The 18,007-nt window shown below is 52.3% G+C and overlaps 5 protein-coding genes across 5 annotated transcripts; 2 read left to right on the top strand and 3 right to left on the bottom strand.

Moving 5' to 3' along the window:
• Window positions 1-1,415: 1,415 nt before the first annotated feature.
• On the top strand, window positions 1,416-6,847 carry Z520_00541 (uncharacterized protein; the record flags this gene model as incomplete). The annotated part of the gene is made up of 3 exons (XM_016771062.1): window positions 1,416-1,626; window positions 1,689-2,012; window positions 2,061-6,847. 3 exons carry the CDS (start codon window positions 1,416-1,418, stop codon window positions 6,845-6,847), a joined length of 5,322 nt encoding a protein of 1,773 aa, XP_016637972.1.
• Window positions 6,848-8,493: 1,646 nt separating this feature from the next.
• Z520_00540 (S-adenosylmethionine synthase) lies at window positions 8,494-9,782 on the bottom strand (the record flags this gene model as incomplete). The annotated part of the gene is made up of 3 exons (XM_016771061.1): window positions 8,494-9,494; window positions 9,551-9,636; window positions 9,694-9,782. 3 exons carry the CDS (start codon window positions 9,780-9,782, stop codon window positions 8,494-8,496), a joined length of 1,176 nt encoding a protein of 391 aa, XP_016637971.1.
• Window positions 9,783-11,172: 1,390 nt separating this feature from the next.
• On the top strand, window positions 11,173-12,126 carry Z520_00539 (uncharacterized protein; the record flags this gene model as incomplete). Its single annotated transcript, XM_016771060.1, has 1 exon — window positions 11,173-12,126. The coding sequence occupies one exon, from the start codon at window positions 11,173-11,175 to the stop codon at window positions 12,124-12,126; it is 954 nt and encodes a 317-aa protein (XP_016637970.1).
• A 318-nt stretch (window positions 12,127-12,444) lies between these two features.
• On the bottom strand, window positions 12,445-12,978 carry Z520_00538 (uncharacterized protein; the record flags this gene model as incomplete). Its single annotated transcript, XM_016771059.1, has 1 exon — window positions 12,445-12,978. One exon carries the CDS (start codon window positions 12,976-12,978, stop codon window positions 12,445-12,447), a length of 534 nt encoding a protein of 177 aa, XP_016637969.1.
• A 1,076-nt stretch (window positions 12,979-14,054) lies between these two features.
• On the bottom strand, window positions 14,055-17,014 carry Z520_00537 (uncharacterized protein; the record flags this gene model as incomplete). The annotated part of the gene is made up of 3 exons (XM_016771058.1): window positions 14,055-14,169; window positions 14,221-16,680; window positions 16,734-17,014. 3 exons carry the CDS (start codon window positions 17,012-17,014, stop codon window positions 14,055-14,057), a joined length of 2,856 nt encoding a protein of 951 aa, XP_016637968.1.
• Window positions 17,015-18,007: the final 993 nt, after the last annotated feature.

Genomic DNA, 18,007 nt, shown 5'->3' with positions numbered 1-18,007 from the left:
CAGATTTGTGTGGACCTTGATGTTTGGCAGCAGGACTGTTGGAAGCACCAGCTGCGCCCACATGGAAGCTTTATCCCGATCCTCAAAGATCTGCCCTGTTGCACTATCTGCGATGAAACCATGAAAAGGGGAGTGCAGGACATTTTGAGAAGCGGATTGGTCCGAACGAATCGTGGCTTCATAAAGGTTGTTCTTTCTAGAACTCAAAGATCAAAGTTACAGACACAAAGGTTTGTGGAAAGAGGGCGAGAGATGTGCTTTAAGCGAGCTTGAGTGACAAGAGGTCCCCTGCAGTAGTGACTGCACCGTCTTGAATTCCCCCTGAGTTAGAATAGGAGAGGGTATTCCTGAAACCCCAGATCCTGGTCCCATGGCTGGCTCGGGAAGACGGCCAATGTGCCTCTCGCCGTGAACGGTATAGAACCACCTGTTAGCCCCAGTCGGGGCGTTGAAGCCACCACCACTGCCACCCACTGCAGCATGAACAAGCCGTACCCAATCCACCAACCGGCGAATAAGCTCCCAAGCACAACGTCCTTTTGCCTTACCTAGGCACAAGGAGGCATGGCCCCAGGCACTGCTCCATGGGCAGGACTCAAGAGTCAAGACAGCCAGTAACCAGCTGAGGTGGTCTCCCACCAGCCACCTGCCCAATAGGCATAGATAGACCCTCCACACCCGCCCAAGGCCGTTGCTAAATAAACCGCGTCCATTCTAGCTTCATCCTCTAGCTGGCTTCCGCGTCCGCCGGAGATTAATTCTGCCAATTACTGCCACTTTTTGGGTAAACCAGGTACCTGAAGCCTTGCTTGGGCAGGAGCAGGACTAACTGATTAGGGGATCCCACAACGCGAGATGGCCGCGCACGAACCCTCCTCGCCTCGACTTTTTTGACAACTCCTGACTGCTCTTTTCACGCGCGAGTGTGACCTTTTCCCCTCTGTGTTTACTACTCGAATGGTTCACTCTTCCCAGCTGCTGTATCGCATCTGCGGTCACTCTTGACACTCCCCGGGCGACCTCGTTAAACGTCTTTGACGAACAAAATCAACAACAGGAAAATCGTTGCCATCAGAACCTATCCGCCCGGTCCCCTCCGACTGTCACTCCTGATCACCTTCTACCGTCCAAAACGAGACCGTTGACCCGCCCACCCTTGAGCCCACCCTTACCTGCCACGAGTCCACGGCCTGTCGAGTCCGGAGTTGAAAGGTTGTTAAGCTTTCACCAACACCCTTCTTGTCGAATGTTTTTTTCCGAAGCCCTGAAAATCGGAGCTTAATGGTGACAACAACGCGTCCCCGTCGGCCAGAGATCTCGAGGTGTTGGGTTCTTTGACACACGTTGGTCGCACCCGTCAACGGGATCGGAGTGATCGCGCCGTCTGCACAACATCGCAAGAAGCGCATACCAAAATGGTCTCCTCTCCTCCGGCCTCCCCTGATGGCGCGCGCCAGATGCGACCTCAAAGCATGTACTCAGCGTCGTCGCCGGATCCTCTCCAGAAAAATCGACCGCAAAGCATGGCCGGCCGCCCTCCCAGAAGCAACAGCCGTATGAGCCAGAGCAGCAATCACATTGGAAGCAGAGCCTCGGATGAAGACGCCAAAACTTCGGTCAAAGTTGGTAAGTCCACGACCGCAGACATCAATTGAGGGGAGAGAAGAAGGCTAATGATTGTTGCGAAGTGGTCCGTGTTCGCCCTCCTCTGGGTCCCTCAGATCCCGGTTTCGATCTTATTCCACAAAGGTTCCAGCGGTCGATGGTCCAAGTAAATACAAATACCAGCCTTGCCGTTGAGTCACCCCAAGGACGGAAAATTTTCATTTTCGACCGTGTCTTTGGTGAAGATACCACTCAGAATGCCGTGTGGGAATACTTGCAAGACAGCGTTGATTCGTTCTTGCAAGGCTATAACGTGTCTTTACTCGCCTACGGCCAGTCGGGTGCCGGCAAAAGTTATACCATGGGCACATCAGGTCCCGCAGAACAATTTGATAACTCTTTGAAAGGTGAGGATTTTCTAGCTATCATCAAACTCATTTAACCTGTCGTGATAGGTGTTATTCCCCGAGCGGCGCAACACTTGTTCGAAAGCCTTAACGGCGGTCCTGCCCACAGTAGACACAACTCCGGCCTCAAAACTCCAACCAGATATTCAGTCACAAGCTTAAATCAGGTTATGCAAACATCCAAAGCATTCATTGACAGGGGATGGGACATGTCGGTGACGTACGTTGAGATTTACAACGAACAGCCAAGAGATTTGCTACTCCCAGAAGACGCGCCATTCACCGAGAGAGCCAACGTCCAGATTCGTGAAGATCCTCGAGGTCGGATATTTGTAGAAGGCCTCAACTCAGTACGCGTGTCCTCTATCGAGGAACTCATGCGGGTTTTGAATCATGGGTCCGCTATTCGACAGACCGATGCAACGGCCATCAACGCACGATCGTCTCGTTCTCACGCTGTCTTCACGATCAATCTGCGACAAACAAAAGCACAAGGTTTCCCTTCAGCAAAAGACAAACGAATATCAGTGCCAGTTGAGCAATTGTCTGGAGGCGATGCTCCTATGACAGTTGAGAGCAAGCTCCATTTTGTGGATTTGGCAGGTAGTGAGCGGCTTAAGAACACTGGCGCTACCGGCGACCGTGCGAGGGAAGGGATTTCGATCAATGCCGGACTGGCAAGTCTAGGCAAAGTGATCTCTCAGCTGTCATCGAGAACACCAGGGACGTACGTGTCGTACAGAGATTCCAAATTAACACGGATGCTTCAAGACTCGCTAGGCGGAAATGCAATTACATATATGATTGCTTGCGTTACGCCCGCGGAATTTCACCTCAGTGAAACACTCAACACAGTGCAGTATGCACAGCGGGCTCGAAACATCCAAAGCAAACCAAAGATCCAGCAAGTTGATGATGGAGCCGACAAGCAAGCCGTAATTGAACGATTGCGCACCGAAATTGCCTTTCTAAGGCAGCAGATCCGCAGCGCTGAATCCAACGACCGCCGACCGGGTATGATGTCTGAGCGAGGAGATCGTCCCAGCGATCGGGAAAATGAACTACAGAATCAGCTGTTGGATGTTCAGGAGAGCTACAATGCACTCAGTCAGAGGCACGCCAAATTGGTCTCGGAGCTGACCAAAGGCACCGAGCCTATTGACCAAGTCAACATCGTCGGAGAAAGTGCGGTGGATCGCCTGAAACGTTCGCAGGCGAATCAAGCAATGATTGAACAGGTGGTCATGGAATACGAAAAGACAATCCAGCTCCTCGAAAACAATCTTTCAAACACGCGGTCGTCCCTCGCCACCACCGAAAGCAATCTCCTCGAGAAAGAGACCAAATGTGCTTTTGTTGAGACAGTCAACCAGCAATTAAATGCAAGAGTCCAGAAACTGATGGACCGAGAGTCGAATACCGAACAATATCTCCATGACCTTGAGGCGAGGCTCGATGACCAAAGTTCTGGCGGGGAAAAGAACGATGCCATCATCACCGATCTGCGCAAGGAGATTTCGCGGATAAGAGAAAGTGAAACAAATGCTGAAGACTATATCTGCACTTTGGAAGAGCGCCTTGCCGAGGCGGATCAAGACATGGAGATTATGCAACGCGAGATCGAGAGACTCCAACATCTTGTTGAGCGCCAACGCAGTCTCGGCAAATTGGACAATCTGCTCTATGAGCTCGATCACATTCAAGACAAAGACGGCAAGGCCAATGCTGTAAATCCACCTAATACAAATGGAGTCATCGAGGCGCATGAGAAGGATCTCCAGACGGCTGAGGCGACCGAGTTACCAGCACAGGAGGACGGGGAACTTGATGAGCAGGTCGAGGATCTGCCGGAAGAAACGTCTGCGGAAAGTGACCAAGCTGGCCTTGAGAAACTCGAGACCGCCGTAGCTCAACAGGAAGGTCTCAAAGCTGAGCATGACAAGGAACCTCTTCCAAGTCCCGCGCAGTCGAAGTTCATTACCGAGAAGTTTGAGGCAGTCAGTCAAGAATTGTTCGACCTCCGACTGGAGCACGAATCAACCGTCAATGAGTTGGATTTACTTTCGGCCAAATACCAAGAAGCACTTCGAACTCTGGCGGAGATGCATGAGTCAATTGAGCAGGAACGCCAAAGTACGATATCTCCGCAGGAAGATGGTGCCAATGAAAGTACTCAAGATCAGTCTTGTTTGGAGGTGGACGAGGAGGCGGACGAGCCACAAGAAGACGAGGATGGCCAACATCTGCCATCCTCGCGATCGCTCTCCTCGGAATTGTCCATGGCTGGGGAATCATCGACTTCAACAGATACCGACATCACGCCGGTCTCCAAGACCACCCAGTCCGTCGAGGTCCAATCGCAAGAGATTGAAAGATTGCAAAATCTCCTCGCGCAACACGAACGGAGCATGAAAGATGTTACTGAGCAATATACCCAGCTCCAGACTGATCACAAGGAAGCTTTGACCACTGTAGAACGGCTGAAATCGCAGATCAAGCAGACCAGGCCTGCATCTCCTGGTACTCCGGGTATGCTGAGACGTATGACCTCACAAACCGGCAACGGGGTTGATCGAGGTCAGCGATCTGTCACCTCTCTGCGGACGCTCCTAGCCGAAGAATTCGAGTCGAAACCTGATCGAATGGAAACCGCGGAGGTGCATCTCTCAGCTGCAAACACCGAACTCCAAACGCGCTTGGAACGGATCCAAGCTCTAGAAGCGGAGGTCAAAACTGCAAAGAAAGAAATGGAGATAAAGTCGACGATAATTTCTGGCCTGACAAGGGAGAGGACCAGCATCAAGGCGGGATCTCCTGTCGACCTCAACATGGTATCTCAGTTAAGAGACCAGATCATTCAAAAAGAGACTGAGCTGAAATCCCTGCACGAAGGGTATGCTCGCCGTGAACAAGATCTGCAAGAAGAGATACAGAGATTGCACGATGAAAAGGCCAGCCTGCAGTCAGCCCCATCGACGACCGGAAACGAGGAGAAGATCAATGCTTTGAATCAGCAAATAGAGGAATTGACGTCGAAGCTCGAGGCGGCGCAACAAGCGGTCGAGGAGTCCGAAAAGAACTATATTCGTACGAAATCTGAACTTGAGGTGGCTTTGGCAAGCATCGCCACTTTGAAAGCTCAGCAAGCCGCTGGAGATGGGGACGATGGGTCTACCCGAGCTGCTGCCGCCAACGCAATGCAGACTGAGCGTGACAATTACGAAGAGCTTATCAGCAGCCTGAAACAGCAGCTGGAAGAACAACACATACTCAACGCTGACTTCTCATCGAAGAATGCGGAACTTCGTCAGCTCCATGCCGCTCTCAGCAAGGATTACGACTCCCATGCTGAGATGGTGAAGTCTCAACAGCAAGAAATAGCTACGTTGAAGGCGGAGATTGAGCAGCTCGAACAAAAGGTCAAGCTGGCAGAGGCGCAAGTTGAAATGACCAAGCAGAATCTGAAGAGCCTTCGCGAAGCTCATAGTAATGAGGTGGAAGAGATGAAGCTGGCTCATGCTGGTGCGCTGGCCGGATACGATGATCAAATGTCTGAAGTAACGACAAAGCACGCGAAGCTCGAGGCGACCTACAAGGCAGATCTTGAGCATGCCTTATCAACTGTGCAGAAAATCGTCTCTAATGCTCAAACAGCACTTGGCCACCCAACCACCGCAGATATGCTCGCGAGTCATATCCAAGATCTCGTGGAGGAGAAACGCCATGTTGCGGAGGCCAACGTCCGATTGAATAGTACCAACGCCGAACTTGAGCGGCAGCTCGACGGCAGACAGAGCCTGCTTGAATTGGAAGAAGAGCTCGCCAACGCCAATCTCAAGATCGGTAATTACCAGGATACCATCCGGAGCCTTGCGAACGAGGTCGGCAATCACGAAGAAACGATCCGCGAAAAGGATAAACTGCTCAAAAAGGCAGAAGCAAATCTCCAAGCAGTCGAGTCAGAAAAGGCGAAGAAGTTGGTGATTATCGAAGAACTTGAACAGCAGTTGCAGAATAGCTTTGACCAACACCACAACCGACTCTCCGTCATCCAAGCCCAAGGTAATCAGGCTTTGATTGAAGCTCAGCAACGCATTGCTAGTTTGGAGAAGGATCTGAATCAACGTACATCAATCAATGAAGCAGGATCCGACAGCGGTTCTCGCACCAACACGATGAAGTCACAACATCGTCCTCAGTCGCCGCAAGGTGATGGAGTCCCGCGGTCCAACTCAATGACTTCGAATCTGAGGAAATCTGCATCAATTGCATCCTTGCCTTCACCTCCTCCTGCCATCCCACTCCCTCCTCTGCCTGCCATCCCTGGGGGTCTTCAAGTCACATCACCTACGCCAGCTTCCAGCAATCCTTCACCGCCTCAATCCCGCCATGCTTCCAAGGAAGTCGCGCTTCCTGTGACACCCGTGTCCGGCACTGTGGTCTCCACAAATTCCCGGGACCGACGCCAGTCTGCGTTGATTGAGGAACAAGAGAACCGGTTGCGCACCATTGAGAAGCATCTCCACGCCGAGAAACAACTCACGGCAACATTGGAAGAAGCGCTGGTGGACCTTGAAACGCAATCCAACAAATTAAGGGTTGATGCGGAGTCCTGGAAGAAGAAGGCGTGGGCGATGGAAGAAGAACTTGTGGGCCTCAAGAAGGAAAGAAAATCTGAGAGACTCAGTGTGCAGGCGGTGGAGGAAGAGGTCAAGAAGAGGAGAGAGGCCGAGGCGGCGAGGGCGCAGCTCGAGGAGAGAATGAGGCTGTTGACTGTGGGCAAGGACGGAAAGACGAAGAAACGAAAAGGAGGAGCTTCGCTGAATTGTTTCTGAGCCAGGGCGCGAGCGTTAGATGGGGACATCATACACGTGGAGGAATTTGATTTTGGCGAAATTGGGCTCAACGAAGCCTACTGGAGGAAAGTTTGATGCGATACGCGAGGCACACTGTCCCTTTTTTTGTCTACTTGATCGATAATGCTCGAGCGATCTGAAACAAAGCGAGTTTCAACTTGGAGGCGCATTGGGAGTTTTTGAGGATCTGCAAAAGAGAGATCGGGCAAGAGATGAAGGATGAGGAGTTTCTGTTTGTTGAGAGATGAGATGCTCCGCCATCCGCGCCATTCACTCGACTTGGTTTTGTTTTTGTACACATACACACACACACACACAGACATACACACACTCTCTCCCTCCCCGTCGACGATTGGATCCACCACCCCCATTGTCCATCGTCGTCGATATGGTCTGTACACATAATGATGAGCTCAGGAGATCCTTGCTTTTTTTCTTTCTTTTTTTTGGAGTGAGCGAGCAAGCGAGTGAGCAAGGGGCGAGGGAGATGTCGTCAAGTACGGAGTGAAGTACATAGACAGTGCAGAGCAGTAGGAGGTAGTACCTATGGAGCAGCCACATACAAAGAACAGAAGATCGTGAACGAGAATGAGAAGATATGTAATTACCGAGTGCAGGTTCCGACTAAGGTGTTCAATCCGGTATAGGTTCAAGGGAGCGCTCATATTCGTTTCCACGTCGGAGATGATTATCAGAGGAGAGGAGAGGAGGGTATATTACACAAGGGTTATTAGGATATGGGCAACGAGACAGTGGGATGGGATGTTGAAGACCCTGCTAAGGGGAAAAGACAAGAGACGTGGAAGAAAGGAAAGAGAGAACACTGAGAAAAAGAAGAGACCATGTAAGGACTGAAGGGGTCCCTTTCTTCCACTTTTGTGGGCAGTTAGTTGATGTCTGCCCATTTTTTCGTTGTGTCCTTTTCGTCATCGAGAGGCTATGCAGTATTAACCCCTTCCTTCCCTGACTGGTGAACTGACTGGCTCCTCGTTGGGAGGAAAGAGCATAACGCGCAGTCATATTGCTCAAGGTCTCCTCGGTCTCGAGCCTCGCCCGCCCAAGCCGAACCCTTTTCGACTCATCTGAATCATCCTTCTTCAGCCCGTGCCCATTTAGCGAGTTGAACGCCAAATCCCACCATCACAATGCCCTTAGGAGACATAAATCATACCGCAAAAACATAAGTCTTTCTTGCGCGCGCAGCAGGGGGTATCATCGAAACATGTTGAATATCGTCAAGACGTAACCCGCGCCGTCATGAATTCTTTTTCTTTGGTAAAAGACAGGCAAAAAAAGAAAAGCATACAAGTCTTTCGCTTTCGGTGAGCACCCATTAGCTCGTAGTTTGGGCGCAATCAGCTCCGCCCCATGATGTGGCCGTCCTCTTCAAATGCAGCCAAGAACAAAGACAGCTGAGGAAAAATTTCCGACCCTGAGTCTGTTGAAAACCAGGAAATCGGAAAGAATTCTTCGCCTCCCTCTATTTCTGGATAAAACTGTGACACGTGCTCTCCCTTGAATATTTACTCCAACAGAAAACCAACCAACGGGATGAAATGAAAGGCTGATGTTTCGTGGTTCTTGCTATGAACTTCAGTGTTGGCACGGAAAACAGACAAGGAAATCTAGAACTTCAGAGTCTTGGGCTGTTCCCAGGTGAAACTCTGGTCTGAGAAATGACCATTCTTGGCGGTTTTGAAGTAAATGGGGTTGGTGAGGTTGAGCTCCTTGACGATGACACCGGGTCTGAGGTCGAAGTTCTTGTGGATGATGTCAACAAGCTCGGCACTGGATTTGGTGCTAGTGCCGTATGTCTCGACAAAGAGGGAGAGTGGCTCTGCAACGCCTATGGCATAGGAGAGTTGGACCAGGCAGCGACGAGCGAGACCAGCGTTCACGAGCGATTTGGCGATCCAACGGGCTAGATAGGCGGCCGAGCGATCGACTTTGCTATAGTCCTTGCCGGAGAAGGCACCGCCACCGTGGGCTCCCCAGCCGCCGTAGGTGTCGACAATGATCTTGCGGCCGGTGAGACCAGCGTCGCCTTGGGGTCCACCAATAATGAAGAGGCCAGATGGTTGGATGTGGTAGATGGTCTTGTCGTCGAGGTACTTGGCGGGAATGACTTTCTTGATGATCTTTTCCAAAATCTCCTTTCGCAGGTCCTCGGTAGAGATATCTTCGGAGTGTTGAGCGGAGACGACGACCGTATCAACTCTCAAAGGCTTGACAGCGCCTCCATCGTGAGCGTATTCCACCGTGACTTGAGTCTTGGTGTCTGGTCGCAGCCAGGGGAGTTCGCCTGACTTGCGGGCAGTGGTCATGGCGGCGTTGAGTTTGTGAGCGAGTTGAATGGTCAGTGGCAAGAGCTCAGGAGTCTCGTCAGTAGCATAGCCAAACATGATCCCCTGGTCACCGGCCCCGAGCTTTTCCATTGCCTCATCGTAGTGAAGACCCTGGGCAATGTCGGCAGATTGCTCTTCTATGGCGACGAGTACGTTGCAGGTCTTGTAATCGAATCCCTTTTCTGAGCTGTCGTATCCAATATCCTTGATGGCATTACGGACAATCTTTTGGTAGTCGAGGTGTGCTTTGCTCGTGATCTCGCCGAAGACCATGATCATACCTGGAAAACGTTAGAGGAGTGCAAGGCGCGGTCGGATGAGGGAGAATATGGGGTACCAGTCTTGGTGGCAGTCTCGCAAGCCACTTTCGACAGAGGATCGACTGCAAGGCAGGCATCGAGGATCGCATCAGAGACCTGGTCGCTGAAAGGTATTGTCAGTCTCGACACGTTTTGCGGGCGGAGAACAAGGAGTACGTACGCGATCTTGTCAGGATGACCCTCACCCACAGATTCGGACGTGAAGAGAAAGGTGTCGCCTTTGGACACTCCGTTGGCAAGAACGGCCATTTTAGCAGTAGTTGTCGTGTGAATGTAGAGACAAGGAATGAGGCAAGGAATAGAAAAAGAGAGTGCGTGTGAGTGTGGGAGTTGGAAGAGATTGTCTCGAAAAGAATGCGGAGGTTTGAGAGGTGATGGACACCACGCCGAGCCTTTTCTTTTTGGAAGCGTGTGCTTGGGGGAGTAAGGAAGAGGACAGCCCGGTCGACGTAGAGTGAGCGTGCGTGTCGGTTAAGTAGATGAGATGAGAGACGGGGAGTAGTGGTGGTGGAAGAAGGACTAGTATTAAATCGTAGGTGAAGGGAAAAACCTGGGAGTAGTTAAAGTGGGGGAAGGATGCGTATCCGATGAGGGTTCGAGGTACTGCGAGACTGAGAGACGGAGAAACGGTGAGGAGAAAAAAAATCTCACAGGGCCAGACAAGAGCCACAGAAGAGCCACCAACGAGCCACCAGGGCGATGTCGTTATCGACACCAAACGGAACCCACCCACCGTGGCCGGCTTCGGCAGACACCCACCAGAGCTTGGCCTGGAAATCATGTCCCCCGGCAGCTCCAATAGTTGAGCTCTAGGCACCACCCAGGCACTAGGCACAGCACAAAGTCCACTTCCCACTAGGCACGCAAGCAGGCACAGACCAACGGCAGTACCAGGTGGCCCCATGCCGGCAACTCTGTTTCCCCTCCCCCCTCGTGCTGCTGCTGCTGCTGCTGCTGCTGCTTAGGCGGCATCTCTTCTCTCTCATATTTGGGGCCCTGGTGATGATGGCGGTGAGCAAACGCTTCCTTCCTTGGTTCCGAGGCCATCTGGCCTGATTTGCTTCTTCTTCCACCAAAGTCGAGTGGGCTTGGGAAGATTCGCAGGTCGGTTCTCGGCGGCTGTCTTTTCCCCTCACTAAACTGACGGTGGGTAGACATGTTATTATCCGACTGGGCAAATGCAAGGGCCCGTCAAGCCGGAAGGCGGTGGCAGAAATATCGTCGCCATAATTTTTACAGCCTTTTCCTCACGGATATGTGAACGACAGAGATGATGAAGCAATACAGAAAAGACAACAACGACTTCACAAGTTCCAAGTTCTGTCTGTCTGTCTTACGACTACAAAAGAAAAATTGTCACTTCAGCCAAAAGGACGCTAACGCCATTGGGAAAGAGCGCTGTTATAGCGGCGCATGAGGTCCATCAGAAAGCCATCCAGCGAGATAGATTCTTCACAAGAGGTCCCGGTGTTGACCTTGCTATAGACGTCACTGCGGATTCATTTGCTGGATCTACCGCAGAAAGAGAGAGGAGGGAAACAAAGCGGAAGACGTAGCAAGCGTTGAGGGTGGAAGACGAGGCCCTCATCAACAGCACAAACCACAAGACTCACACTCCCCCAAAGAAAGACGAGAAATCATGTCCAAATTCGGTGTCCTCGTCACCGGTCCCGCAGGCGCCGGCAAAACGACCTTCTGTACCGCCCTCATAACCCATCTCCACCACAGCCGCCGGTCCGCCTTCTACGTGAACCTGGACCCGGCCGCCACAGACCTCAGCTACACCCCAGACCTGGACATTCGGGACCTGATCTCGCTCGAGGACGTCATGGAAGAGCCGCTCTCGCTGGGCCCCAACGGTGGACTGATCTACTGCTTTGAATTCCTCTTACAAAACCTGGACTGGCTGGCCGAGGCCATCGACCCCTTGACGGAAGAGTACCTGATCATATTCGACCTTCCGGGCCAAATCGAATTGTACACACACATCCCCCTACTACCTGAACTGGTCCGGTACCTCTCGCGCATGGGTCCGCTGAACATCTCCCTGTGCGCCGCGTATCTACTGGAAGCCACGTTTGTGGTCGACAAGGCCAAGTTCTTCGCCGGCACTCTGTCTGCCATGAGCGCCATGATCATGCTCGAACTGCCCCACGTCAACATCCTCTCCAAAATGGACCTGGTCAAGGACCAAGTCCCCAAGCGCGAACTGCGCCGCTTCATCGACCCGGACGCCAACCTCCTCGACCAGGAGGATACCGGCCGCGAACTCTTGCCCAGCTCTAGCTCCGGCGCCGCATTCGGCGGCCCCGCCATAGGCACAGGAGCGCCAGAGTACACCGCACTGGACGTCCGCAACGCCCACGAAGTCGACAGCATCATGTCCGGGGGTTCGTTCAAGCAGCTCAACCGCGCCGTCGCCCGTCTGATTGACGATTTCAGCATGGTGTCCTTCTTGCAGCTGGACGTCAACGATGAGGAAAATGTCGGCGACGTGCTGAGTTACATTGATGATGCCATTCAGTTCCACGAGGCGCAGGAACCGCGGGATCCCAAGGAGCCCGAATTAGAAGACGCGCCCTGGGAGGACTGATTGCTGAATGCACCCGGGTATGGGTTGGGAGGGCATTCTTCATCTCTCCGGTTTATTGAAGGAAGGAAAGGGGCTTTTTCCGTGGTAACAAAGAGAGTAAACCATCTTTTCAGCGTCGGCGTTGGTCGGCTGGGGGTTCTCCTGCCTGTCAAGGGCAGGGCAGCACAGGGTAAATTAGGACAGATACCCAGTATGAATTACTTTTATTGCGAACTGATTCCGTTCCATTGCACCGATGCTGTTCAAACAAGCCTGCCTGTTCCCAGAGTACAACCCAGGAACTTTTGAGCTACCTAGGTAATTCCTTTTTGTCCCCTTTCACGTCCATCCGAACCCGCTTTTCCCCTTTGATGATCTGCCTCGCGCGACAGGAACCTGTTGTCTTCCACCTCCATACACACCACCCCAAGGGTTCTGATTCTGGGCCCATCCCGTCCTGTTATCCGAGCCATCTCCCGCATTGGCGATTTTACCCTCGACAAAGCCCCAGACCATTCCAAAGATCCACTCGGCATCGTTCAGCGCCTTTTGCCAGCCGTACCGATTGACGTAAAACACGCAGTTGAGCACCACTAGGACCATGGCGATTTTGACGAGGAGGACCACCCACCCGATGACGGAGCGACGGATGTAGTCTGCGATTTTCAGGGTGAGGTAGACGGTGAGTAGAAAGGCGGCGAGCGAGACGAGGTCGCCGTTGGAGGCGGCTGAGAGGATTGAGGTGAGGAGGGGGGACAGGTTGTTGGATATGGATTGCACAGGTGAGGGGAGCTGAGGGAGGATGTACGCGTCGTACAGGTCGGCGACGTGAGAGATGAATGACGGCAAGGGAGGAACTGGTGCCGGGGACATGGTGCGTGTGCAGGGTTGGTCTTGGTCGATTGGTATTCGGAGTGACTGGGCCGTCAGTGAGTGAGGATGAGGGCGACTGCGCAAGAAGGTCGGTAGGAGAGGAAAGGCTGAGGCGACGCGCTATCCTTTTCTCACCAGAGGCAGTAGAGGGAGGTAGATGTACTCCTCAGAAAACCTGCGGATTTGGCAAGTCTTCTTGTTATTTATGTCTCCCAATTTCTCAGAGCCGGATTTCGGGTTTGTGTTTGGTCGTTGGCATCACTCATGGCACCAGATGGTTAGGTTGGTTGAAAGCCAGTTGTCATGTTTCACCCTCTTTGCAGATGGAGAAATTAGATTGTCGAACAAATTGAACTGCTCGTCTCGGGTTTCACTGGCGAAATATATACGGGTGACCAGAATATTGAGGACGTGTGGCTGTGTGCTGATTGAGATCTGAGGTGCGATCAAAGAAAGCACCTGCAACTGAACATGTGAAGGAGGCGAGGGAGGCTACTAGGCTTTGACGATCGCGGGGAAGTTCGTCGCCTCCACCTGCAGGGTGCGAGACCTTTGGCATGTTGGCGAACTAGACTTTTACGATGTAGAAGAGACGACTTAAAAGCAAAACAGAAGAGTGCTATCGACATTCATATGCCTTGTTCTTATATATATCCCTTGCCTCACGGTGGTGATGGTGTCCTCTCAGCCTCGATTGAACATCCGCATCCCACGGGTCTTCAGGCAACAAAGCTCCAAGTTCTCGCTATCCAAGCCCAATGCTCTTCAAGTTCCCCATGCATCTGGAGGTGTAATTAGTTTTACTTTTGTAGGTAGTTTTGTACAAGGGCCACCTTTTCAGCAGCGAGCTTCAAGTGCCATCTTAACTCCGGACAACACCCAGAACCCAACATCTAGAAGCTCCCAAACCGGCCAAATGTTGACTGTGCAATCAAAAGACATCAAATTCATCAAACCAAAAGAATAACAGGCCTCCAACCCATCGCTCGATATGTGTTGTGTCCCAAGAATATGCAGAATCAAAGGGACAGCAGCTGCTCAGGTCCCCTATACTGTCGTGGGAAACCGACAGGCCATTAATAATCCGAAGCGTAGCTATAATTAAAGTCGTCGTTGAGAAGCGCCTGCACTTTCTCTCGTTCTGCAGCAATGGCTGCTTCAAGCCGTCGCGTTTGGCGAAGTGCTTCGTCCCTGTGATAGAAATCAGCAAACCGCCCAGTGTTTCGATTGAATGAGTCTCACCTTTCCGATTCCAGCTCAGCAACTCCCATTTGAGCCGTGTTCATCCGCCCAACTACCTCTCCCATCTCCTTTTCTGCTTCCGAGAGGGCTTTCTCCAGCTCGGCTACCTTATTTTCCAGATACTCCGTCTTCAAGGCCTGCTGCAATGCCATGCCAGGGCCCGAAGTCGTCTGGTTGATACGGGGGCTCTTTTTGGAATTGGCAAACAATGGGGACATCGGGGACCGAGGCAGGGGCGTCAAGTACCCTGGTGACTTGTGTCCAGATTTTGTGCGCATCAACTGGATATTGTGGCTGGCTCTCAACACGCGCACTTCCTCCTCGTGCTTCATCACTGCGGTTTCTGATTGCATTTGAGCGACAGTGATGGTGTCTTCCAATTTGCGGAGCTTGGTCTGGAGTTCGTTGATTTGTTCAGCCGATGCTTGTTGATTCTGCTCACCCTTCTCCACCGCGGTCTTGAGTCGGTTCCTCAAAGCGGCATTCGCTTGCATTTGTTTCCTGACCTGGGCGGCCAACGACTCAGACCTTTGTGCAGACAGTTCCAATTCGCCGGCAAGGTCTTGCTCATGCTTCAATGAGCCAAGGGATTCCTGCTGCCGAGCTTGATCCCGCTGTTGTTCCAATTGACGCAGGGCCTGCTCAAGTGACGATGAGAGGACTTCGGGTGCACTCTCGTCACGAGCCTGTAACAGTGTCTGCAAACTAGTAGTTTCCTGCTTGCTTCTGTCCAGGTCCATTTTCAACCCGGACAGTCCTTTTTCACATTGCCACTTTTGTTCCAGCGCGTCATCCGCCCTCTTCCGAAGGAGATTGATCTCTGAGCGCAGCGTCCGCACTTCCCGTTCATAACCGCCCTTTTTAGGCCCGTGCAAAGAAGCTGCTCGATCACGTTCGGCTTCGGTGAGATTGAGGCGCTTCTCAAACTGTCGTCTTTGTGCCTCTTGTCTTCTTAACAAATACTTCACGGTTGAATGTAATGCATTCCTTTGTTCTGTCACATCCTTCAGTTGATCGGCGAGGGATTGCTGGCTCTCTGTGGTTGTGCCTTTAGCCACCGAGTTCGACCTCGATAAGGAATTCGACCGGTTTGGCGTTGCTCTAGAGTTCGATCTGTTCAAAATGGTATTTGACCTTTGTAGACCGCTACCACGACCTGGAACCGTTGAAGTTCTTGGTGATTCAACGATTTCGCCTTCTTCTGCAATCGATTGGAATTGCATGTTCATCGCACGGGCACTCTGCAGCGCATTGTTTTCGTCTCGGAGACTCTGCAGCTCCTGTTGCATTCGCGTAAAATCGTAGGGTGATTTCTGTGATTCGGACAAGCTCGCCTCGAGACCCTCGATTTGTGAGCGAAGTTGAGGTACTACTTCATCCCGCAAGTTGTCTCTTTCGTTCCGATGGTGCTCCAAGTCGACGCGAAGCGCCGTCAGCAAGTCTTCAAAATTCTCCTTGATCTGCCTTTCTTCAAGCAGCCGCCTTTTAGCGTCTTCGAGGGCCCCTTCCAACTCCCTCGCCCTCGCATTAATATCCGCAGATTCGTTATTGTCTCGACGGGACAGCGAGAGCTTCTGCTCGAGGATCTGAATATGAGATTCCAAAGCCTGCCGGCTTGACCTTTCATTTTGCCATTTTTGTGACATCTCCACCTTGAGCTGCGCTCGAAGCTGCTCCGACTCTCTCTTGATCCTCTGGATCTCTTCCTTGGAGTTTCCTTCGCTCGTCGACGGCCTGATCGAACTCGTGCCAGAATCTGAGAAATAATCACTTGTGCGATCAGTCTCTCGGTTGACATTGGCGCCCTCCGTCTGAAGCTGTTCGACTAGGTCCTCAAGGTCCATCTCTCTTTTGATAGAATTGGCAAGTTCCGTGCTAATGTCGCGGAGTTCGGCTTCGAGCTTGGAGATTCTGTTGCCATCGTTGTTGGCCAACGTCTGGGCGTACGTACTTCCATCAAAGTCAATTGAGTCCTGGGAGGGCTGTGACGCTGGAGGCCTCGGGACAGCCGACGGGAATGGGTACCCTTGCGAGGAATGTGCTGAAGCGTGGGGTGAAGGACCATAAGGGGATGGTAGGGGAGATTTTCTATCCGAGATGTCTGTGACCGAAGATTCGGTGCTCGGCGACGCGGCAGGTTTGCGGCTGAAGAAGGATGTAAACTTGCTACCCGGAGTCTGAGGTTTCTTTGCGTCAATCACTGTTAGTGATTTTGTGGACGAGGTCGAGTCCGTCCGCAGAGGCGGAGGCCTCGACCCGGGTTTCAATCCCATATCCTCCTCTACAACAACGCTGTCTACCGAGTAGCCATTTGATCGTTTGGAGGCGTGACTGGGCTTGGGAGAAGCTGTGACGGCGTCACCGGGAGGTTGAGGGAGGGGAGCGTCTGTGACTGTCTTGTTCGGGTTGTTATCGCTCGTATTAGTCCGCTTGAGAATGGGGGGATTTATATCGAAATTCCTGTTCGGGTCAGCTGGGGAACCTGAGCACTAGCAAGGCGCGGCCAAACATACGTCTGGCGTACAGCATCAGACGGGACTCTCTTTCTCCGTATTGTCTTTGACGGTGACTCTACCCGTGTCTGAGTCGTCTGAGCCTCAGGCGACGTGAGGACAGGTGAGATGGTGGAAGGTAGAGGTTTTCGGCGGACGGAGGAGGAGACGGGAGAGAAGGGTTTCAGCGCGGCAGAGATAGTGCTGGAAAGGGAGGGCAGACGCTGAAGAGGAGGATGTTCTTTTGGAGGCGGCGGCGGAGGAGAGGCAGAAGCGAAGCTTTGCGCATTATTGTCGTCCATGGTCGATAGCCTTCATGGAGTTGATTGGGGGTTAAGGGTGATGGTGGATGTTTCCAGCTGCACCAGCTGCCGGTTGCGGACGGGCGGTAGCCAGAGGGAAGGGCGGACTCTCTGGAACTCTAACGCTTTGACGCCCATCTAGAGTAGCGACATGGTTAGGGTCATGGTTTGAACATGTAGATCAGCCACATGCAAATAGCAATCCTAGAATGGCAGTGATGGCGCGACGGTGGAGAGAAAGAAGAAGTGAGGGAATGGTTTAGGAGAGGATCCGCGTGGAGGATGGTGGTGGGTGGTGGTGGATGGTGCTCTGAGGCTCTCTGGTGTTTTCCGAAGCGGAATAGCCTCACTCAATGCCATTGGATCCGCCGCAGATTGCCTCAACTAAACACCCTTTAGGCGGCTACCTAGGTACCTTCTGGCACACCAGTGCACACCGTCGACACCATCTCCTGGATCTGTGCTTGATGACTGAGAGCAAAGCGAGATTGTTGACTCTCGGGTTGCATCGAGCCACTGGTACATGCTTGAGCATTGGCTGTGTGCGAAGCAAGGTGCAGCTTCGGTTAAGCACATACAATTCCAATCAACTTGGCCCTCTTACCGCATCCTATTCAGGTACCTACCTACCTCGCCTACTTAGTATCTTATGTACCTAGGTATGTACGAAGTAACTTTGTAGTGTCTGTAGACTGTGGTGCCTCCAAGCTCTCCCTCCTCCCAAAACCCAGACCAGAACCTGCCACCCTATCAACTCGTCTCTCTTTTCATCATTCGTCAAAGACAGAGGAGGACGTTGATGACTGTACCGCTCAGCCTCCGCTTCAGCTTCATCCTCAGCTCAACTTCATCCTGCTGCCAGTTCTTCGGACCGAGACCAGCTCCTCGTTCTACTTCCGCTCTGTATGGGGCACAAGCAAGATGCGAATACTCTCCACTTACTGCCGCACGTCCCTTGTCTTCCTTTCCTCATCAATGCTTGCTGGAAACTTC

The sequence above is a fragment of the Fonsecaea multimorphosa genome (genome assembly GCF_000836435.1).
Source record: "Fonsecaea multimorphosa CBS 102226 unplaced genomic scaffold supercont1.1, whole genome shotgun sequence".
Classification (NCBI taxonomy): domain Eukaryota; kingdom Fungi; phylum Ascomycota; class Eurotiomycetes; order Chaetothyriales; family Herpotrichiellaceae; genus Fonsecaea; species Fonsecaea multimorphosa.
Note: the sequence above shows the minus strand (reverse complement) of the source record. Positions and strands in the feature narration are given on the sequence as shown.